Source organism: Plectropomus leopardus, chromosome 2, assembly GCF_008729295.1.
Source record: "Plectropomus leopardus isolate mb chromosome 2, YSFRI_Pleo_2.0, whole genome shotgun sequence".
Taxonomy (NCBI): Eukaryota; Metazoa; Chordata; class Actinopteri; order Perciformes; family Serranidae; genus Plectropomus; species Plectropomus leopardus.
In genome coordinates, this window is record NC_056464.1 from 24,122,322 (window position 1) to 24,146,920 (window position 24,599).

The following is a 24,599-nucleotide window of genomic DNA, read 5'->3' on the forward strand; positions in this document are numbered from 1 at the left end:
AGCTGATTGTTGTGTGCCCCTCTGACGGTTTCAAAGTGCAGATGTTGCCACTCGGCTGCACATTCTGTGGTGGTGGTTTAAGTGCCTTGACAGGGTGGTGTCTCCTAATGAGCGGGACATCTAAAGGCGCAGAGCCGTGACTTTGCTGCTGTGGCACCACATGGGCTTTGACTTTTCTATCTCTGACTGCCTTTCAGATATCCATGGAGTATCACATACACATAAAAAACACACATCCACAGAGTTATTGTCATGTATTTCTTTGCTGTGTTTGATCATGTTGTAGTCCTCTGCAGCAACAGGCTGGTCATGCTCCCCATTTGTTCCAACAATACAAGTCGCGTTTGTTTGTTTGTTTTTCTGAATTTCTCTGTACTCTAGGTTGTGTGAGCATGCACGCACACAGAAACACGCACGCGCGCGCGTGTGTGTGTGTGTGTGTGTGTGTGTGTATGTGTGTTGAGGGAAATTCCCCTCTGTAGCGTGTTTTTCACAGTTCGACATCAGTTTGAGAATTTGTGTCAAGGACAGTTTGTCACTGTTGCTTTCTTTCTTTTTCTTTTCTCTTATTCCTCACCCCCTTCTCTTTTTTATCTCTCTCTTCCTCCATCACTTTATCCTCTCTTCCTCGCTCTCAGTGTAGTTTATTCTCTGTTTATGCACTGGTGTCTCTGCACCTCTGGCTCACCCCCTTTTCCTAACATACACACCACAACACTGAGTACTCAAACACACACTGCAAGACTGCACAATCACATGCTGCACCACACATCACATTTAAGCATCTCTTCCTCCACACTTATATGACCTTTACAGTCCCCATCACAGTGTCACACTTTCAGTCTCATTTATACTCGCCGGCAGCCATTTGCAGCCTTTTTTTTTTTTTTTTTTTTGGTGGCTCGCTGCCAGCCTGCTAAGAAACGACTGTAATCAATTGAACTCAAACTTGACTGCGCGACTTAAGACTCATATCAATGTGTTTGTGGTTATTTTCACCATCATTAGACAAGAATGTTTGCACTTCCTCTTCTCTGGCCACAGAAATGCAATAAAAGTGCAGCAAAACATCACATTACCACCATTCCTATTGGTTAACATGTAATTTGGAGCATTTAATCTTCAATTTGCTGTCAGCATTCGTGATATAATCTGTAAAACATTTGGATGAATTGGAATTAAGAGTTGCATTCCTAAATGAGGCGAACACCAAGAGGTTTTCTGTAAAGTAAATTAAAGTTGCTTTGGAATATTACTGATATCATACAGTCTCTGATATTTTGAAATTAAATCTTGTATCAGAAGTTGTTTATTTATTGCAGAAGGTTTCTAGGGAATGACTGTGTTCATTATGTATTTGGTGCATGTGCAATAACACAGTTAGTTGAAACTCGATTAGCACACAAGCAGACGTGTGCCTCTCTTCCTCTCAGTGCTGTCAGGACAAGTCAGACCAAGCCAAACCAAACCAGAGCAGGCCGAGGTGCCAAAGTCAGAAGGAACTATCACCCTCAGAGACACAGAGAGAGTGAGTCGCTGCTACGATTGAGGAGATCAGGTGGGAGGTGTTTGTTCTTGGTTGCGGTCCTCCTGTGACTCATTATACAAATGTATGAATAGGAGAGCTGCCACAGTGAGAGTTTTTTAAATGGCATATATGATTTCTGAGATAGATTTAAAGATGGGTCATCATTATCAACACGAACGGGCTCTACAGATGAATATGGATCTACCTCGTCTCTGAACTGCTCTCGTAGGTACTGTAAAATGACAATACACACATCTTCCTGAGCTTGCTTTTTGTGTAGCTCGTGGGTGTCCGTGACCCTCGTGGTAATGTATTGAGATCAAAATATCAAGTGTTTCTTTTGACACCTGTGAAACCATGCCAGTTTGAACAGCATGGGAGAAGCATTATATCACTTTTTAATTAAAGCTAAATAACTTAGGAATAATATTTTAAAATATATTTTTAATATTACAAAGACTTCTTTGACAAAAATATGATGCTGCTGTATATTTCTCATTATGCTTCAGTGGATATAATTTATTTTGTGTAGCAAGATGATTTATCACTTTGACAAATGATTTGATTTAAAACTTAAAAAAAGTGCCAATTTAAAAAAATAAAATAAAAACACAGTTTAATTCTGAAACTAGATTAAAAAAAAAAAAAACTTAAAATTAGGGTACTCTCCTTAATTTTGTGTCCATTGTATTTTTTTTTTAAGTGGAAAGGTCATTTTAATGGTATGCATATAATGTGTGGTTCTGATCTTGTGTATATAACTAAAATTATAATTTTATGAAATATTTAATTCAAACACAAAGTATTCCTAACACAGTTCAAAACCAAATCAGAAATACTGCTATTTGTGCTCAGTTTAAAAGTTACTCAAAATGTATTTATGCCAGTTACTAAAATGTCTTAAATTAAAATTTGCACTAACAGTTGTTTATCAGGTTGTTTATTATCTCATTTGAGAAAGTCCATTAAATAGCATATATAAAATTACATTACCGTTATTCTGGCTTTTATGAGGCGACCTTGAATTGTCAGAACTAACAGAACGGTAACGATTACATTGCGTGGTAAATTGGGCCTGGCCTTGTTTGTTGCCTTTAAAACCAAAAGAAACAAACAAGGTAATTTCTAGGTAATTATTCCGTGCTTACCATTTAGCCACATAATTACTAAGTCAATACCAGATCACATGTGTGTGTCGTAAAATAAACTGCAGCTTAGCGTGTTGCTGTACAGTAGATGCCCTCTGGGATATAAACAGTGCAGAATTAGACCAGAACTGAAACTCTCTGTACTGTAGTGAGCCAGTGCAAAAGAAATGTTCATTTTTTCCTTTATCTTATGTGCCTTTTTTTTTTTTTTTTTTTTTTTTAGTTGCGGTCTGTATTTTTTGTGTGGTTGTGTAAAGATTTTTTCTTTGCATGTCACGCACACATATACACTTATGAATGCATTTAGAGGTTATCTGTCTCTGTCTGGATTTGAAAAAGTCACTAAACAATGTGAATAATAAAAGACTGCAGATCATCATTTTTTAGTACTCAGATCTGATCAGAGGCCTCCAGGTAACAACAAAAGCGATGTGTTTTCTCAGGATAAAACTCTGGTGTCCCAAGCCGACTTCTCTGTGCTAGGCGGGCCGCCAGTCTTTCATGTTCAGTCACTGTCAGGCAGTGAAAGCGACAGACAGATTAAAATAGTGCTGCAGTGTTTGATACGAACACACTGTTGTTGTCAAACCATCAGAAACAGCCCCCAGAAGACAGAGTGATCGACATTGTCAAGCATGATGCAGCACAGTTTGGTTAGCACTCTCTGGATATGAGTCACATTCTTCCCACACACAACACAGTGCATGCACAACAGCAGTGTACTGTTTTCTGTGCTGCGTGTTATTCTGTGTTCAGCATCTTCCAACAAATTATACATTCGTAAAGCTCTTGCACATTGCATGAATTCATCACTCCTTTGTACCTTGACGTATCGCTTTTTACAAGCGATTCCAAAAAAAACCTCCTGCGCTGTTCAAAGATGTTCTGCTCCAACAAAAAAAAAGACCAATTTGAAGGATGCAATCGCTATCCAAATAAATAAATCAACGGGCCCGATAATGAAAGCCATCCCAGCGCGGTGCTGCTTTAATGACAGCACATATAGGCTCAGTGTCACTCACTGTCAGGGGAGAGAAAATTAGAGCCAATTTAATGCTAATCCAGACCAGATTTTTCTCTTTTTGGGCCCAGCGGTGCGTCCTATCATCCCGGGAAACTCCTGCAGGGCTGATAGGTCGACCTCAACTACATCGTATAACTTCATAGCTGTCTGCTGTAGGTAAGCTCATTTGATGACCAATTTCACCCCCCATAACAGCAAGTCATTCTGCCCCATCTTGCAGCATGGAGCAGGGGCTCGGATGACTGGCCTCGGGTGAATCAGAGTTTTGCATTAGCTCACTTTCTATAGAGGTGTAAAGAAGCCGGGGGATGAAGATGCAACAAGATGATACAAACAGATACACACGTAGGTGTTGCATTTTGAGATTAGTTAATAGACTCATCAAGTGTTATTTGTGTGTGTTTCTGGGTCGCCCCCTTCTCTGTAATGCTGGGCCCCATTCTTGCTCTTTCAGTAACAGTGTGAGTGTGTTATCCGTGTGTGCGTCTTCTGAATGTAAAGTTGTATATTTGCTGAAATGTCTCCGCCGACGTAGAAAAGCCTCTGGCCGGTGTCACAGTGAGCTGTGGGTCGTAACTGAATTTGTGTCGAAAGCAAAATACTCATCAATTATTGCATGCTTCAGCCAGTAAGGGTGTATTTGGAGCGGCTCAGACAAAATCTTTCAAGAGTGACTGAGTGTTGTTTTGACAGTTAAATGAATAAACTTTGTTTATGTTTTTTGTTTTTTTTTTTAATTTAATGAGCTGTGAAACCTTATTTTCACTCTGATCTAATGAAAAGAGGCCAAAGAGGAAAATTTATTTTAAACTAATAAGAAACATGACGTTATGTTGTTATCATCATCAGATGCTCATCAGAAACATTATTTTCACAACAACACTCAAAAGAAGAATTGGCCCTCTGTGTGTTGGCACAGTCGGTGCCCCCCCCCCCCCACCCTCCGACAATGGTTTGGCTTTCTTCAGTGATGTATTTCAAAGGCACTGGCAAAGAGTCTATGTGTGTTCTTAAATGGTCATTACTTGGTTGTGATTAGATATTGCCAATCAGTGAGAGGAAAACACAGGGTCCTCAAAAAAAGCCTTGGAAATAAGAGCCTACAGCTGAAATCCCAGGCATGTGTTTGTGATTGTCATTTATTGTCTTTGCCATGGGAAAAAGTAGTGCGCCTTTCCAGTTGTGCTGCAGTCTGGGCACCGAGGGTACACTTTTAAATTACAGCATGTTATTTATCTTTTCTTGTTACTGCTGCTTCATATTCCTGCCGCATCACAAATCACATACTGCACGCCAAAAATGTTGACATAAAAACTAATTTTTCTACAGTCATACAAATTGTTTTCTTTTGAAACAATTACACATACAGACAGTGCCAGTACAAATTACATTTTATCATTTGATACAAATAAAAACTGAACAGTATAGTTTCAGAAAATTACAAATGAATTATTATTATTATCTAAATAAGCTGTATTTACATTTCATTAGCAAAAAAAAAAAAAACTCTTCCACAAACTTTTCTGGTTTTAGTCATGACCTTAATTAAATACAATTATTTTTATTTAATTTCTCTATTAATTTATTTTCAGTTTTAGCCACATTTCACTCTCAGTACTGTCAGAGTAAAACCATCTCTTTGGAAATCACGCTGAACTTAATGAGAAATGACTATTAACACACTGATATTTCTGTGTCTGAAGTTTTATATTGTGCTGAAAGCTCAGCGACATATTGAAATTATCATTATTTCTACTTGAGGCCCTCTTTTTACAATTCTGGATCTCCTTTGCACAAATGTGTATGTTGCACGCTGAACCTTTTTGCTTGTGTTGATCCTAATCCGCACATTAAACCACAAAAAAAACATTTTGAATATGTCATGATAAGAAACACATTGAACAACCTCACATGACACAATTTAATTCTGCTTGCTTACAGAAAGACAACACGGACAAAACATAATTTAACGAGTATCACCAGTGTACGACAATGACTTCAAAAACCATGTTATATAAACTTTAGAATTAACTAAACATACTTAAATCTTTGGTTGTGTTTTTCCCCTGTTTGCTCTCACTTCCTGGCATTTTTTAAAATGATCTAGCATTGTCTCTGGTAAACTTTGATCCTAATCTACAAGCTGAAATGATAAAAAACTCATTTGTCTATTTCCTTTTGAATCATGTTTGAATATGAATATGTATTAAGACACCACTAAATAATAATTTACATTTCATTCAATGATGATAAAACAAACACATTCGTTTGATTTTTCTTATCACATATTTGAAAATAAAATATATTACTACAAAATCATGCATCTCTAATGAGCATACTGTCTGTCTGCTGTATTGCATTCAAAAAAGAACTTGTCAGTCTGATCCAGTGTCTTTTGTCTCTCTGTCTCACAGTGGATGCTGAGCAAGTGGGTTCACTGGGATCTGAGGGGGAGGATGAGGTGGGCCTGTGGAGCCTGGAGCCCCAGGACTACCAGGAGAGCCTGGATAAGACAAGCTTGACACCTAGTGAGGGGACGGAAGAGCCTGGCAGCCCTGCTCGCTCAACACGGCCGCACAGCCTCAGCCCCGGCAGCAGGAATTACTGGCCACAGGTGGAGCAGGAGGCCGAGGCTGCAGACGACACCACTACTACATCTGCCGCTAACAGGGAGGGGGGCCAGGAGTCACTGAGGATGTACTGTAAGTTCTAACCTAAAGTATACAAAAACTGGCAAACTTTTGCTGTTTTAAGTTACTTTGTGAACTCTGAAATATCCCTGTTTTGTTTCTGAAGAATGAAAATCTGGCCAAGAAAGTAGCAAAGCTATGTGAAATTTGATCCCTATACTGTATGAGGCTGCTGTGTAGGACACCACTGTATGTGTAAACAAGTTTACAGTGTTTTTCTGATGCAAGACGCCGCCAGTCTCACGCTGCCTCTCAGAGCCCTCTGTATACACCTTCATATCAGCTCCTTGTGAAACCATGCCTTCCCTACAAGCTGTTCCTTTTTTTCACTCTTCTCTTTGAAAAGGCAGCCCTCTGAAAGCATGACAAAAGAACTCATCCCACACAATGTCACAATATTTCCATGCATCAAAGAGGTGACGTTACGGTACTGAAATCAGCACTGCGCGACGCGAGGCTTTCCCTTTTATTTAGGAGAGATCAAAGGCTCACGCGGCTTGCCTACTAACAATCACTTAGCTCCCTCGCCTCGTGTGATTTGGCCTTGCCTGATGAAGGCAAAGCTGAGTTTTTACAACACTCAGCCGCACAGGCTCTTCCCTCCACCACATAAAAAACAGCTCAAAATATGCCAACATCTGCAAACATTTGAAAAATCTTCCTCAAAGTCGCTGTAAGCTGACTGGCTTGATTCATGATAGGAGGCGCCCTCTCTTCTTCACGTGGCTTTCTTTCTCTCTCTGTCTGTCTGTCACTGCACTCAAGGACACAAATCAGAAAGAATTCTTCAATCTAGTTTCATTTCTGGCCAAATAGTTCCCTGAATGCATTGTTTTATCTGTCAGTCAAGTAAACAATTTAGTCCCATTAGATTCAGTTTCAGTCACTCTATCCTCTCTCCCTCTGCACACATGAATATTTGAACAAGACACGTACAGTTACAGTCATTAAAGCATTCGACGAACCAGTTGTAGGAGAGGTCACGAATGCCATATATTAACCTGCAGGGTTTTTTTAGACTATTTTTGGGCATTTTTTTTGCCTTTTTTCATCAATAGCACAGCTTAAGATAGACAGGACAGGTTGGAGAAAGAGAAATGATGACATGTAGCAAAGGGCTGCTGGTCAGAATCGAACCCGGGCCTCTGCAAAGGCCGTCGCCCATATTAGGCCCACAGTCTACCAAGTGAGAGCTAGAGGTCACCCCATCCTCAGCATTGTTTATGGTATTTTGTGCAGTGTGTGACACTATTCTTCTCCTATTTTTGTATTGTTTTTATTGTCATACCACAGCTTTTATGCCGCCTTCTTGGGCAGGATTTTTATTTCAGTGAAACTTGAATTAAATAAAGAAAAAAAGAATCTCATACTAATATTTTCCTTCAAATCTAACTAATAAGGCAGAGTGCTTGTATGTATCAGAATCACATAGAACATTTTACAAAATCCCAGACACTGCACAACAGTTACAACGTTTTTTTGTCATAAATCAATCAGTCACGCTGCGTTACCTTAAATGTGTGAAGAAAACTAGCATGGCTCTGAGGAAAACAGCAATTTGGAGACCCTTTTCAACACAGCAAAACTATATCTAAACATTCATACATAAAGTCTCACAAAACTGGTGCAGTAAAATCCAAATGTCATTAATCCAGCCGTATGCTCAGTGCTTCCCAAACACGTACATTTTTTTTGCTGAAAACCCTAGCATTAAACTTGTAGTGTGGTTTCATCTCCAAATATCTAAAGTAAAGTTGGCACCAGACAGGAGAATTATCAAAATCTGTCACATTACAGAGACAGCCTGCATAGCTACCTTAGTTACAAAAATGCACAAGACAAAAAACAAAAACTAGCACAAATTTATTTTAATTAATTAAATCCCAATATACTGAACCTAAATAATAATCAAATTAAATGGCTATAGTTTACACTGCAATATGATGTCTCACACACAACATATCAATCAGCTCAAGAGAGCCAAAATCCAAATTCAGAATCCTGATATAAAAATCAAACGTCACTTGATGAAATAACTCAAATGAGGACCTTGAAAACACGCTGTGCATTCCAATTCCCATACTACCATACTATATACTATGGCAAAAAAAGATATAGTATCTCCCAATATATAATATGTCAAAGGCAATGTGCCAAAAATAACAGGATGTTCTACTGCATCCTGTCAGATTTTGCAGTATGCAATCCAACGTGCTTTTCTGGATATTCTGACCCACAATCCTGTGCAAAGTAGAACATACATTACATCAACTGAGCCACACACAGATGGCAGCTTGTTGACAGCTGACAGGGGCCGCAATGATGAATGACAGCACATTCAAGTGACCGATGACCAATCGCATGGTAATAATAGCAGTATACATTTTTGAAGTTTATCTAAGGACACGTAATAATATAACTTACCTTGGAGAGAAGCCAGGAAAGAAACACTTGCCTTCAGGGCCCAAACAAGGCACAAAAGTCCACAGTGACATCTGACAGGTTAATGAAGTAGTTGAACAAGATTCAATTCCTGCTTCCTGCTCCAGAGATCAACACCTCCAGCAATGCCTTGTTGTCCAGGAAGTTACAAAATCCAGCTGGTTGTAGGATCAACTCCTGCTCTGATTACTAAAACATCACATTCTCTTTGTGGGACAAAGATATCCAGAAACTGATTTAAATATCACATGATTTCCTCCTTTTATCACTCTCACTCCTCTCTGTTCTCCTCCATGCTGCATGAGTTTTTTTTTCCTCACCCAGGTGCCAGCACTAATCACCTTCTCCTCTGCACTGCCACACCCACTCCCTCACAGGATCAGCAATCCTCTGCTGTGCAGTAAAGGAGCAGTCTGCTCTTTTTTTGCTGGCTGCTACAAACTGAACTTAGAGTAAAACTAAAACTAAACTACTACTACTAATAATAATAAAGACAGGAACTCAGGGAATAATAAGATAAACATAAAAAAACATGCCAAACAGAGAAAGGTCTAGAACAAAGGGGCAAAACCAAAATGCATATACAAAAGATCAACAAGAATAAAGCAAAAAAAGGAGTAAAAGTTAAAAAAAAAAAACAACAGGCAGATCTCAAAAGGCAGTTAAAGTACTAAATTAATAAAGTTTTAGAGAATATAAGAATAACTGCAATAAAAGATGATTACAAATAATACAAGAAATAATATAAGAAGAAGATATCAAATCAGTGGGGATAAAACAAAGGTAAAAAATAAAAAAAACAGATGAATAAGAGATAGATCAACAGGTAAATACATTTAAAAATGAAAAGATGGTAAGAACAGGACATAACAAGGATACGGTACGGATAAATAGAGTAAGAACAGGGAAATGAATTTGCTCTCTTTAAAGCCAGACTTCAGTACTGAGGTGTTTTTTTTAAGCATTAAGTATTCCTTTAATGTAGGAACTAATGTCTTTGTTATATAACAGTTCCTTTTCATCTTTTTCTTTGCTCAAAGGTAAGAACTCAGACTCCCAGAATGCCTTGGAGGACCTGGCCCACTATGAATTTCTGGCCCAGTTGAGGAAGGCCTCTACCTCAACCAGTCTGTTGGACCACCTGAACCACAATGGCACAGCAGCAGTCTACCACCCAAGCAGCAGACACGATGAGCTGCCACCCGCCATCTGGTCTCCAGGAGCTCAGCACCGCTCACCTGAGGGAGCAGGTAGGCTGACGATCGAACAGCTGCAGTGATACTGTCGCTGTTTCTTAAGTAGCAATGATGTGTGGAAGATGAAGAAACCTCCACGGACACCGACTTGGTTGCATAATAATCAATTTATTGCAGCAAGTTCAGCATCCACCAGGCACCATGGTCTGCCTGGGAGAGGATTCAGGACCAATGCGAATCTCTCTCTCACAGCTCATACAAGTCTCTTATATAGGTACAGACATCGATAAATTTGTCAGTAAACAACTTTTCACCTGTTGTGATCAATCACAAGACCCCACAAATATCTCCTTATTTGGAAGGAGCCTCATTCCATGTTACTTTTAACCTGGGGCCGGTATTTTGTACGCGTGGCTTCAAGGTCTAACCGTCCCTAGACCTTTGACCTCGTGACCTCCTTACACAACTGAAATAGGAGCCTAAAAAAACAAAGCATAATACACCACAATACCAAATGGAAAGTCATCAAATCTGAAATGACTGCCCTTGAGCCAGGCAGCATATTGTTAGAATTGTGAACCACTCAGCTGCAGGCTGACAGTTATATAGTGGTGATACAGCACATATCAGATTGTGCATGCTAATGTTATTCTGAGAAAATGAAAGGAAAAAGCTTTTCACACTTCATCTTATCAGCCACCTATGCTACAACAAACGGCATATGACAGGATTTGACAAAAAAAACAAACAAACAAAAAAAAAAAACCCCACACACATTCACACATTCATGTTTAACCAGTTCATTCATGTAACAGTATAATGTTGGGTCCCACAGTTTTAATATGTTGCTTCTAATTTAATATTTTATAACAAATATACCAAGTTTATATAATTGCGAAATAGTTTAATAGATTGTCAAGTTGAATATCATAATACAAGTAAATAACACATCTTAACTCAATAAGCCACGCAATATGCCATACGCAACATAACTGTCAATGTAAATAGCTACAATTACAACATGGACATGTTACAATATTTTTAGGCGAATCAAAGCATACTTAATTAAGACTTTCTCATGTGTTCCTATATATAAAGTGAATAAAATTCCTAAATGCATGCTGGAATAGGTTCCAGCCGCTGTCAGTTTGGTGAATGGACAGATATATTTAATAAGGGACTGTTCAGAGGGGAGGAGAAGCATGTTCTTGAACTGGGGCAGGATTTTTTTTTTGTTTTTTGTTTTGGCTTAGGGGAGGGACATACATCTTTAAATGTTTGTCTTTTGTATTTATTTTAAATACCATATGAACCCCAACCCCTGTCAGCAGGTGTGAAAGACATGTTCTCTTTCAAAATTGTCAAAATTGCATCATTTATCACAGCCAGCAATTATTGTTAGTGTTGATCTGTTTGTTGCATCAGCTCCATTACCTGCATATGGTATGAATATTTTTTTTAAAATGGGTTAGGGCTTATTTATGGTGGATGGAGGGACATGCAGTTTCCATCAGTCACTCAGGGAGGCTCAAGGAAAAATATTTTTAACTTAGGAGGTCAAGATAAAATAAAAATAAAAAAAGTCACATCACAGCCACCCCCCTCCTCTGATAAATAAAAAATAGTCCCTAAATATGTGAAAATGTCCATTATCTGTTTAAAATATCACCGCCTTTTCTGGACTCTAGATGCAGGAAGGATCCAGCAGGCCTGTCCATTCTGCCACAGGATGTACCAGCGAGGGGCCTCTCTGAGGGACCACATCAAGTACTGTCAGGAGAGGGAGGGGGGCCCCATGGTCTGTCCACTCTGTGGATACACTGCCACCCTAAGGGCACAGATGGAGCGACACCTGGCCCTTCACAACCAAGTACAGGACAAGGTGAGATACACACAGACAGCAAGAGAACCTTTTTAATTTTTTTTTTACTGCAGTGAGCCAAATCATCAAAGCATCCTTACACCCTGAAATTTGTCCTTAAATGTGTCATATTATAAAACTAATGGCAATGTCATTCCAGAATGTGATCAGTTTGGATCCCAGCATTGAGACCAGGAAGTTCAAATGTCTGCAGTGTGGCAAAGCATTCAAGTACAAACACCACCTCAAAGAGCATCTCCGCATCCACAGCGGTGAGACAAAATAACATCAAAACATTTATACTCACCCAGCAATTTGCTATTGTTTCCACTGTATCACCAACCCTTACTTATCCTGCCACTATGAAATTATACCTAATTTAATGTGTTGACAATAAACAAGTTAAAATAATCTACGACAGGACAGGATATTTATGCAAAAATGTTCTACTAATGTTCTGCTCTCACCATCTTCTGACTCATATATCCCATCTGCATGTCATTCTTTAGGTGAGAAACCTTATGAGTGCTCCAACTGCAAGAAACGTTTCTCTCACTCGGGTTCCTACAGCTCCCATTTAAGTAGCAAAAAGTGCCTGAGTGGTGGAGGAAATGGAAACACAGGAGGAGCCAGCGGTGCATTTAATGGACATAGCCAAAGCTCCTACCACCACTCATTTCCAACATCTCCCTCTGCAGGCGGGGGGAGAAACAGTACCGAAAAAGGCTCTCCATTGACTTCACAGACCCAAGATCATTCTGCACCTCTGGGTCGAGCACCAGAGGATCCTCATCAGCTGTCACTGCAGGACCACAACCCCACAGGCTTCCCTAGAGCATCAGACCTGGCTCGGCTCTGGGACCCCTCGGCAGAACTCTCTCTGAAGGCCAGTATCCTGAAAGGGACCACCCTGCTGCCCTACCTGCACTCTGGGACCAAGTTTGAACAGATGCTGCAGGAGATGCTTCACAGGGAGGTGAAGAAAGATGAGGAGATTGACAGAGGAGGAGCTGCAGTGGAGGAAAGGAGGGTGATTTACAACGGAGGAGGGCCTGACAGGAAGGTGTCGCCTGACAGGAGAAGAGATGCAGTGAGGTCAGGTGAAGGGGAGAGAGGTGTGCTTGGAGTGACGTGTCGCTGGTGCTCCCAGCTTTTCCCCAACATGGCGGTGCTCCTGCAGCATGAGCGCTACCTCTGTAAGATGAACCGAGAGGCGGTGGAGGCGCCCGAGGGACTTCGCAGCAAAGATCACCCATCACCACCTTTATTCTTCCGTAGATCGGGTCTCCAACCGGAGAACAGCAAACCAAGTGAAGTAACCAACGGCCTCTCTGAAAACAAATCACCATTACCGAAGCCCAGCTGGCACTCTGTACCGCAGCAGCTTCTGGTGGCCATGCACTCTCCACCACAGCCGCACCACGATGCCCTGTCCTCACGAGCATACTGGTCCAGCCAGGAAAAGGGAAGCCCAAGACAACCAGTCAACCATTCCCCGGAGCTGTCATCACCTCGTGTCAAAAAGAGGGTTCCCTCTTCAGGGTTTGGTTCTCCGGTCTGCCTCGACCTCACCAGCTGTCCTCCTGAACTGTCCTCGCCTCGGAACCAAACCGGCAGCCCCTGGTCCGCACAGAACGAGCCTCTGGACCTCTCTCTGCCCAAGCAGCTCTCAGACCAAGAGGGAAGGAACAAAACTGTAAATGGCACCTCAGCCCGGGGAGAGAGGACCCTGCAGCTCAGCAGACCAAGTCCAACTTCACATCTCCCCCTTCACCACCACCCGGTCTACAGCGGGGCCGGAGCGCCTATGTTTCCAGCTTCCTTATATAATGGATTTCCTATCTTCAATCAGGCTGGTTTAGGGCTTTCAGGACATGACGGCATGGCTGCGATTCCATTCGGTCAGCCATCTAATAACCCCGGGTTTCTCTCACCTATGGCTTACATGATGGAGGCAGACGCAGAGGCGACGCTAAAAAAGATTCATCAGGAGAGACAAGCTCTCATGGTGAGTACAGCCTGTCCTCCAGGTTTGTTTACAACAACAAAATTACTGCAGCGGCACTTACAAAAATACATGAAAACTCTACTATTATGTATATTGTGATACACATTTTCATCTTTTCTCTGTAGGGTGAGGTGTTAAGCCGTGGAGCTCTGGACTACCTCTCTCTCATGGATGAAGGTCTAGAGGGAGAAGGAGGACCGGGGAGGAAAAGACTGAGGAAGACAGACGAGGGGCTTTACGCTTGTGACATTTGCGAAAAAACCTTTCAAAAGAGCAGTTCTTTGCTCCGACACAAATACGAGCACACAGGTTTGTAACTTTCTCACGAACACTCATGTTATGTGCCATGTGCTATACATAAATTCTTTGAAACAATTTCTCTGTGTTCGTTACAGGTAAACGTCCTCATGAATGCAAAATCTGCAACAAGGCATTCAAGCATAAGCACCATCTGATCGAGCACAGCCGGCTGCACTCTGGAGAGAAACCCTACCAATGTGACAAGTGTGGCAAACGCTTCTCTCATTCCGGCTCGTACTCGCAGCACATGAACCACCGCTATGCCTACTGCAGCAAAGACCAGGATCCAGACCAGGACCAGGAGGAGATGCCTCTCACCCCAGGGGCTGGCAGTAATCTCGGGGGCCGCCTCGTTGACGACGCCCCTCTGTCCATGGAGGATAACCAAACAGCACACTCCTTTCTCAGCGACTCCAGTCTGGACGGAGCTGCAGAGGTCCTCAAGGAGGAGGAGGAAGAGGAGGAGGATAAAGAGGCAGGAGTTAGTGATGGTCCTGTGGAGGAGGCACATGTGAGTTTGTCAGGAGCGGCAGAGGAGCTGGGAGGTAGTCCCATCCACGGATCACCTACAGGAGAGAACGGAGTGCAGAATGAGAGAAATGGTTACGGTGTTGGAAACCATGTTGACGATGCAGAGAGACAGTTCTGGGGCCGAGACACCGAGGACCAGAAGGGAGACTTGGACAAATGTGAACTGAGCCTGGATTTAACAGATTTACCCAGAATCAAAACTTAAGGTGACTTTAAAAGGCCAAATACAATGCATATACTATATATATATATATATATATATATATAAATATATATATAGACTTTTCCTCATACACATGTATATATAAATATTACAGTTCCACGGACTTTTTTACTCATTTTTACAACATGAAAAAAAATGCACAGAACTGTCAAAGCATAGATGGCCTTTAAGTGGATTAAGCCATTCAGAAAAAATATATGTGACAACACAAATTATAATATTTTATCATGCAAAATAGACTTGATGTACCAACAGCGCCTTTTTTTCCTTTCTTTTTTGTTTGTCTGTTTATTTTTCATTGTTTTTTGTTTTCCAGGACAGCTAAAAAGCATTTGGGTTGACTTACCAGAGATCAGGTCACATATCCAGATGTGACTTTGCAGAAATCTCACTTTTTATAGGCTTGCTGCTGCTGACTGTTGCACAACCAATGAAGAAGAGGGCTTTTGTATTTTTATGTCCAGGATCCAGTTTACTTTGTTTGAAACATTTGGACTGTTTACATGTAGATTTACACGAGTGATTGGTTTAAGAAACCACACGTTGAAGGAAATGATTGATTGCTGGATTGCAAGACATCTACTGTTACTTTAAAGGAACATTTCAACCCAAACTCAAAAATACATGTCTGTTCTCTTATTTGTAGGGCTTTTTATCAGTCTAGATTGTTTTGTTTGACTATAGGAGATATCCGTCATAGAGATGTCTGCCCTCTCTCCAATATGAAGATGGCACTTGGCTAATGGTGCTCAAAGCGCAAAAAAAAAAAAAACACATTTGAAAAACTCAACACCAATGACACTTTCCAGAAATCATGCCCCAGTTACAGACAGACCTTGTTGTGAGCAGTTTCATGGCTCAAAACAAGGTCTGCGAATTTTCTTGAGCAACAACGAAACAATCTAGATTAATAAACAGTACTACAGGTAAGAGTAAAAATTTGTATTTTTGATTTTGGGGTTTCCCTTTAACATGCCATCAAAGTTAAACATTAAATGTTACAGAAGCCGCCATATTAATCAGAATCACTTGATTCTCAGTTAGTGTATTTATTCTTTCTCATAAGTATCAATTACCTGTGGTATTATTACATACAAATCCTTACCTCTATTTTAAGAGCAATAACTTGTATATGTTTTACATCAAAATACACACATGCAGCTGGTACTTTGTCCCAGAAGCAGTCCTCCTTTTATCATTCATGCTGTGAAATCAAAAGTTACAACCAGCTCATCTCTTCAGGTTCACCGTGGTGCTCAGTAGCTTTGACTAATCAGCAGTCAGTTTGGTAGTTCACAACAGGCAGTAAAAAGAGGAAGAACTGATAGGTTAGTTATTTCTGAGACAAAAAACAGCAGACTTCACCTTTTTAATTGTATGCGTTATTAAGGGACGGTCCTTCCTGCATCTTTGTTTGTTAAATGGGTAAAAGATGATGTCAGTCTTTGGGGTTTTTCCTTCGAGGGAGCAGGTAAAACTTGCACTGTGTTGCTGTTTGTGTAATAATCAGTCAGAGCTGCTTTATGCTAAAACGTCTCCTGTTTCTCGGAATAATTTACATGTGCTGCAACCTATTTTCTCAATGATGTGTCACACATTTTGGGCTTTCTGTTGAGGTGTGGCAAGAAGGTCAAGACTCAGGACATATGCACCAGCTTTTAACTTCCTCTTTCTGACTGCAGTGTAGTCAACGTGAAAAGTGCCTCAGATGCACTCAGACGCTGTGAGTAATCCGACAAAGCCTTGGTACGACAAGATAAGACAGTGGTGCATGAGGTGTGACTAAGCTTGTCGCATTCATGCATACCATACGCCAAAGACTCTTCTTGGTCATAGTGTGTGTGTGTGTGTGTGTTCATCGCCAAAGATATGCATATGTGACACACTAACTGCCATCCCACTCGTGCATAGTTCCTTACCTGATATTTCTGGGTCAAAAAAATAGGCAAGAGGTGGGTTACTTTCACTTAGTGTCTGAACACGTTTTATATCAAGCAGTGTTTTTTATCTTTTACTGGCACTCGTGCAACTTTTGTATTAACCTTTCATATGTTTTTTGCATGTTTGTGGATATTTGTAATAAAATTGTACATAGTTTGTCATCAGAATCTTGTATTTTGTTGATTTTTCTGGTTAAAAATCTGCATTTTCTTGTGTTTTAATAGAAAAAAGTCTTGCTCTAGCCTCTGTGAGCATGTAATCATAAGATTTAAGTGTAATCGGTTCAGTTATCTTCAAGCGGCTATAAAATTAAGGTTAAATTATTAAATTTTCACTCTGCTGTCAACTGTCAATTTGCTTTTACAAATTTTCAGTCTAAACAGACAGTTCTGAAGCTCGACTGCAGCCTGGCAGCTCACACTCACTTTTTGTGGGTGGCTGCTTGTGTCTGTTTGCATGATGATTCATCAGAGGTGGCTGCTGGGTGCCTGTAAACCTGTGGATGTGGCCGGGGCATGCAGGGGCTGAGTGGCTCTGCTGGTATTTGATACACTGAGCTTTAGGTTAACGGTTGGCTGAGTAAACAATTGGCTAACCGTAACATTAACAAACCATAACAAGTGATGTAGGTCGGTTACTTTTGGGTGCCATGCATCAGCAGCATTTAGTCAACTGTTGCACCAACAATTGGTGACATTTTTCTGATAGCTCCGCTGTTTTTTTGGCGAATAAGGTGACATTTAATTGAGGAGTGCCTTGACTTTTAAATGTGGTGCACAAAAATCTCCACAGTCAGCATCACTTGCAACAGTGCAGCATGTCCCATCCACAAGCAACAGGTTGTCGGATTGGGGGCTGAGCATTTCAAAGTTTCAATTCCCCGTAGTGACGGTGCAGCAGAGCAAGCAGGCCTGTCTGTAGACGATGAACACAGATACAGACTCATTAGTGGGCAGAAACACTGTTCCTCCAACATTGTACTGCACAAGTGTCTCTTCACAAATGAATTTTACACAACCTAACAAAAGACAAAAGTCATGATATACAGAATAAAAACGGCCCGTTTTTGTCACGGTTGTATTTCTTCCTGCAAGAAAAAAACAAAACTAGATTCATTAACATAAAGCTTTCAAAGCAAATTGCCATAAAGTACCTACACCTTTTAAAGTGGTTTGGATGATGAAATTTAAATCAGTTACATGGATGAAAAACATGTAACATATGAAACCTTTTCCAAATTTTCTTACTTACACGTTTTTTTTTAATAAATACTTACACACACTCAAAAACATTTTGTTTTAGTGTTGCAGCAAACAGAATAACTACCTACAGATGCAGCATGGTCACGCTGTTTCGTCAGTTCATGTATCAAAAACTATTGTTGTGAGCTAATTTCTTTTAAGGTTTGCAGATTTTCTGCATTTGAGTTGTGCTACAGAAGCACAATTGGTATTTTGCATTGTTCTCAATTTATTAATCAATATTCAGACTGTTGTTGTAAATCAGATATGATCAAACCTGGATGGTCACCACTTTTCAGAGGGCTTTCACATGTTTTTAAACCTTTAACCTCCTAACAGCTTGGCTTGATTTCTTTCAAAAAGGCAATGAACAACTTTATATGAAATGTCCAGCAAATTGCAAGAAATGAGTAGAGTTAGACTTTGTTTTTTTTTTTAAAGTGAGGGATAAATGTTAAGAAAACTATATTTATAGTTGTCATAACTATATTTTTAAAAACAGTGTACAGAATTATTAAGCACTTCTATTTTAAGCACTTCTTTCAAGGTCATTTCCTTTAAAAAGAAAAATCAGGTAAGTTTTTTGTACTTTTTTCTACTTTCTTGCTATTTTTTGAGACCTTTCTTCTTAAGTTGCTCATTGCCTTCTTCCCATGTTTTTGAACAAAATCAAGCCAATTTGCCCAGGTTTAAGGGTCAATAACACCATGAAGAAAGAAAAAAAGGAACTGAAGAACGAAAACAGGGCAGCATTAAAAGACAAAGCAATAGAGTTTGACGTTTGCTGCCAGCACACTGCTGATTAGGAGGGCGGGGTGTTTGATTGTGTCTCTGAAGGACTGATTCTATTTTAGGAAGTGATTAGCGCCATCACACCAAGTGAAATAAAAAACATCAGAGAGCTACAGGCTACAGCTGTTTAATGCAACTGGTGTTTTATTGACAGAAAAATCCCTTCTATTTCAGAGAGAACAAAAGATACAGTAAAATACTTTATGAATTAACGATTTAAGGGCCTTATATTTTCTTTGCATAATATAAAAATAAAATGTGAGGAGGCTCTGGGACACTCGGCTGTCAAAAGACCATAAAGAAACTGCAGTACTGACTGAGGGATACGTTTATAAACTGTGATGACTGTGTGCATATATGCATTTGGATCAAATAAACAAATGTGGTCGTCTATTTAAGTAAAAAATATTTCAGTGTCAATCAAACATAGGGATGACCTTGGACACACAATGATCAAAAGTTCAGACGACTCCCCATCAATCAGCCGCACGTCATGTTAACCCCTCGTCACACACTCAGATGACTTGAAATAATCCAAACATAAAAATGAATAAATACATCTAATAAAACTTTGCAAAAATCTATGAGTTCTCCTCCTGCCCCCCCTCCCCTCCTCTGTCCCTCGTCTCTGCTCTTTTTTGTCTTTTGCCAAACCCACAGTCAATATAAAATTACCAAAGCCACAGAGTGAGAGAGTGAGAGGGTTTTGGGGGAAAATCCACATTTTTTAAACATATGCATTTCCAGTTCCTCTTTTGTTCTGTTATTAAAAGCAGCATTTTGCACCAATCACAGGGGATGCCTCCGCCCGCTGCACCACTGAGGCCTCACATACCTCCACACACTTCTACTATCTCTCACGCGAACCCGACGCTCAGCACAAAACAACCTGACACACACACACACACACACACACACACACACACACACACATGCACACACACACACATCCTGACTAAATGTCACAAAAAAAGATCAAATCAGTTTTTATCTTTTTTTTTATTGCAGGAGAGTTGATTAGGTCCAAGCAATATTTTAACGACACACTCTTCATTTAAAAGCAAAGTTTGATTTTGGCTAACATCCATAATGTTTAGGGTAAACACTGTATGCAAAGTGTTTCTAACTGACAAAGGCGATATTTCACATATTTACAATTATATTTTTAACTTAATCTGAGGAGTTTGAACTAATAAAAATAGAGGACAGATCCAAATTTTTACAATAACGCAAGCTTCGAGGGTCCACACACACTACAAAGTACTATTTGGTACAAAGGAACATTTGCTGCCCTGTTGGCACAATCATCCTATGCTTTGAGGAGTTAAAACTCCAAATATTTCTTCATTAAACACTGTATAAGTTCAGCAGGGACGCGGGCATGTTCACACGCTCAGCTAGTTTCCTGCTTGTTTGCATATTTTACAGTTTATCTTCTGCTCTCCACAGCAGGTGTGATCTGTCCATCTTTTCTGCAAGAGGTGCTGGTGCATGTGTTTTCACAGTGAGATGGTTCTGCTAAGTTTCAGTGCTACGTTAGGACACAACCTTCCTCACATTCCTTGATAAATAACCGGTCAATACTCAGCTAACCGGAGGAGATTAATCACTTTTATGGCTTTTAGATCGCGTCTTAAAACATCCAGGACAAGTGACAAGGTAGCCGTCCGCTCCAGCAGTAACTAGGGCTGCGCTCCACATCTGCAGTCAAAGACACAAGTAATGCAGCTAAAATTGGTTTGTTTTACTATTATTGTTTTAGCGTGGCTCTATATGGAGGCCAGATGTCATGATTAGCAGCTTTCTGTCCTGGTTCTTTTTACCCCGTAATTATCTTTCGATGTGAAACCCATTTTACACCACATGAGTCAACAGGCAAAGAGGACAAATACTGCAGTACTTGTGCTTTCGTCTGATCTGGAGGAGCTTTTGGGAACCCCCCCCCTCCCCCTTCCCCTTCCCGGCCCCCGCTGTCCGAAAAGATCAAGAGGGGCCCCGTGTTCCAAAGATGTGGTCAAACTCGCTAAGGATGAGCTCCACCGCCTGGTTCTGGTAAACCATATTCACCGCCATGTTGCCGTTGTCTCGCTCTGGACGCATCAGGGTTGGCCCGAACACGATGCCGATGTTCTGGGTGGTCATTCGGTTCGTGTCTGAACGCTCCAGCACTCTGCAGAGAGATCAGAAAGAGGTTCAACATCGAAAATATCAACAAAAAATAAAATATAATTTTTGCAGCTTGTGGATTTTTATCTCTGGTCATGTCAGCGGGACGGCTCTCGGGATGGCAGCGTCAGTCAGTCCACCACTTTGAGCCCTGACCGAAACATGCCAGCAACTGCTGGATGGACTGCCATGAAATTTCTGCACTAACTTTAATGATCTTCAGATGATGTTTGCAAATGAGTCTTTTTGTGATCCCCTGACATTTCCCTTAAGCACCACCATGAGGTTGACATTTGTGGTTTTGAGTGAAATGTCTCAACAACTTTAGGATGGATTGCCATAAAATTTTGTTACACACCAAGCGGTAAAACCTCCAGGGTTGAAAAATAAAGACAGAAGTCTCAGAAACTGCAGTTCTTCTACTGGCCACTTGAGGCTGGCTCCAAAACAGACTAAATCCTCATTGAACCCCCTCATTTTTTTAAAATGCCAAACTTTACAGTAGAATAATACGGATTTATCTCCATCGCACATTGGTTTGTGGACGTTTTGAAGCGAGTTTGGCATCACAGCAGCTGCCATCTTGGTTTTTAGGAGCCAGAAGTTACCATATTTGGGTGAGAGGCTGGCACTGTGAAGGCGTGAGGGGTGGACAGCAGACAGTCTGTCACTCAAAGTGGCCCTCCCTTAATTATGCCTAACTTCAGGCCTTAATAAAACATAAATAGGAGAGTTATATAAACAATTACCCCCTTATAGTTGCAATGAATATTGAAATTAGCTATAGACACAAAAACCTTTTTTGTGCCAGGCTGTAAACATGTCAATTTCTGCTGTGAATTTGGGCGTTTTAACACGGCTGTCTACGAGGATTTATTTTGGAGCCGGCCTCAAGTGATCATTCAAAGAACTGCAGTTTTTGGCACTTCCACGTTTAAGCCCAAAATACAGTGGCTCTAAAAGTATTCGGCGGGCCTCCTGGGGGAGCATAGTGCCACTGCCGGAGGCACAAAGACCAGGGTAAAACATAGTTGAATGAATATGATTTACGTAAAAAAAGAAAATGAATAAGAGTTTGCTGATGCTGTCATTGCTGACCTTAATGTCACTGAAATTCAACATGGATCATTATATTTATTCATAAGTTCCCCACAAAATTGTTAAAGGGACACAGCACCTAAATTAACAATTCTAACATATTTTTTCCATGGCCAAGAAAAGTTCAATCATTATTTGTGAACCTGAGCTACACTCCCACAAAGACAAAAACCAGTGAAGTCAGTCTTAAACTTGTGATGTCATCAAATATTAAGCCTGAAGCTGCTTCATAGACGATGAATAGGAGGCTGCTTTGGTGGACCCAATGAATCATTGTTTTATATTTTATACCCAAAGGAGCTTTATTCTACAGTAGCTGTCTCAGTCTTTAAACAGGAAATGTACCCATATACTAACATTTCCCCGGTGCTCTCAGTGTCATCTAGAACTTATTTCATCTTTCATTGTCAACAGAGCAGCTCCAGACTTTACACTCTATGGTGGCACAAATTTGACCTTTTACACTCCAGCTTTTGAATTTGGGATGTTCATAACACATTTTGGACTGTTTTAGACCATAAGAATAACATTTATGACTTGATTTCTTTTAAAAACATTGGAGGAAGGCAATGAGCAGCGTAAAAATGAGTAAAAAGTACAAAAAATTGTCTGAAAATTAGAAAAAAATGAAATGATTTAAAAAAGGCGATTAAAATTTTGTTAAATATTTTTAAAAATAGAACTGTGAAAAAATGAAATAAGAATAAATGAATAAATAAAATAAACCTAAAATCTATCTATCTATCTATCTATCTATCTATCTATCTATCTATCTATCTATCTATCTATCTATCTAGGGTTAGTTTTTTAATCTAATTTTTTTTGGTTTTTGTGGGACCAAGTTATTGATTTCCTTTTTTAAAGGAATTCAAACCAATTTGCTCAGGTTGGAAGGTTTAAATACTTGTGAAAGGCGTCTAAATGCAGCACAAGAAAAATGATATTGATCCATGTTTCAAAGGGTTAATGACTGATTAACAGCTTGTGGGGTGGCGGGGTGGGCCTGAACTTTTTAAGCTGCTGGGGCATGACAGAAAATGTTTGAGGATCACTGTGCTAAACTAAGATGGTGAACATGGTTAACATTGTACCAGCTGAATGTTTGCATTGTCATTGCGGGCATGTAAGCATGCTGACATTAACATTTAGCTCGAGGCAACACGGCCTGACGAGCGTGGCTGTGGACTCTTGTTTGAACCATCTTTGGGCCTGCAGGCACAAACAGTAGATGACTGCTAACTGCCCAAACAGCTTCATGCTTGCGGTCAGCATGTGACATCTTTATACTTTTACAAACTCAGGACAGTAACTAAAAATATCCACGTCCGCCAATGACATCTTGTTTTAGCATACATGTTCGTGCCCATGTATCTGGACTTTACAATCTAAATTTGTGCACATAAATGTCTAAATCCACCGCCTGTATCCACCTATGTTGGTGTGTGTGAGTGTGTGTGTGATCGGGGGGGACTCAGGAATGGGTTTAAGCCACAGCATGAGGCATTCTTCTAAAAATGCCATTCCCACCAAGCCACAGAAGCAGCCAGCAATTGCTCAAAACTTCCACATTAAAAAGAGAGGAGGAAAAAAGAGAGAGAGGGAAGAGGGAGAAAAAAAAAAACGTAGCGAGCGAGGGAGAGGGCGAGGAGAGAGAAAAGAGAGAGGTTCCAGTGGTGGCGGCGGTGGTGTTGGTATGCCTTCCAGCAGACGAACCACAAGGCTCCCATGGGACCTTCGAGGCAAGGAGGAGAGCGCGGGGGGAAGGCGGAGGGAGGAGGAGAAGGGAGAAAAAAAAAAGGAGAAAGGGATGGAAAGAGGAGGAAGAGAGGAGGAAGAGGAAAAGGAGAAGAAGAGAATGAAGAGGAAGTAAAGGAAGGTAGCGAGCGAGCAGGAGAGGAGGCGACGGGGATGATTGAGCAGGGAGATAATAAATGAGAAACAGAGCGAGGGGGGAGAGGAATGACAGCGGGGAGAAAATGAGAGAAAGACACAGAGTTGACAAATTCATGGGGCCCACCACACCCTGGCACAAACATCGGCCTCAGAACACGAACACTCACCCCTGGAGTGGAAGGAAAACCATAGGCGGTAAAAAACACACATTTTATGTACTGTAAAAGGAACTGGCTCGCACAACATCGTACACCATTCATCTTCCTCCAGCCTTTTCATCTTCACAGGGACCCAAAGTTAACAACAGTGTGATCCTGGTACAGACCTGGCACACTCCGAGAGCCGTGGCCAAAGTATCCCTGAACAACAAGGAAACTGCCCCCCCTTGTGGTCACTTTTAAAAAGTTGTGAGGAGGAGATTTTCCTACAAGGGCATCTGGTTCATTCCTTTGTGTTGAAATACCCCGAGGGAAAATTCTAGCATTATGAAATGTGCCATCTTCTGGACAGAGACAAA

The 24,599-nt window shown here is 40.7% G+C and overlaps 2 protein-coding genes across 2 annotated transcripts in view; one reads left to right on the top strand and one right to left on the bottom strand.

Moving 5' to 3' along the window:
• Positions 1-15,673, top strand: part of LOC121957215 (zinc finger E-box-binding homeobox 2-like) — a 30,887-nt gene extending 15,214 nt beyond the window's left edge. Inside the window, exons 2-8 of the mRNA XM_042505750.1 lie at positions 6,115-6,402; positions 9,873-10,082; positions 11,717-11,910; positions 12,050-12,161; positions 12,399-13,897; positions 14,023-14,206; positions 14,293-15,673. Of these exons, the coding sequence (XP_042361684.1) occupies positions 6,115-6,402; positions 9,873-10,082; positions 11,717-11,910; positions 12,050-12,161; positions 12,399-13,897; positions 14,023-14,206; positions 14,293-14,933 (3,128 nt within the window). The 3' untranslated portion in view covers positions 14,934-15,673. The remainder of the gene's footprint in view (positions 1-6,114; positions 6,403-9,872; positions 10,083-11,716; positions 11,911-12,049; positions 12,162-12,398; positions 13,898-14,022; positions 14,207-14,292) is intronic.
• Positions 15,674-19,917: 4,244 nt separating this feature from the next.
• Positions 19,918-24,599, bottom strand: part of arhgap9 (Rho GTPase activating protein 9) — a 62,879-nt gene continuing 58,197 nt past the window's right edge. Inside the window, exon 22 of the mRNA XM_042505762.1 lies at positions 19,918-21,095. Coding sequence (XP_042361696.1) covers positions 20,909-21,095 — 187 coding nt within the window. The 3' untranslated portion in view covers positions 19,918-20,908. The remainder of the gene's footprint in view (positions 21,096-24,599) is intronic.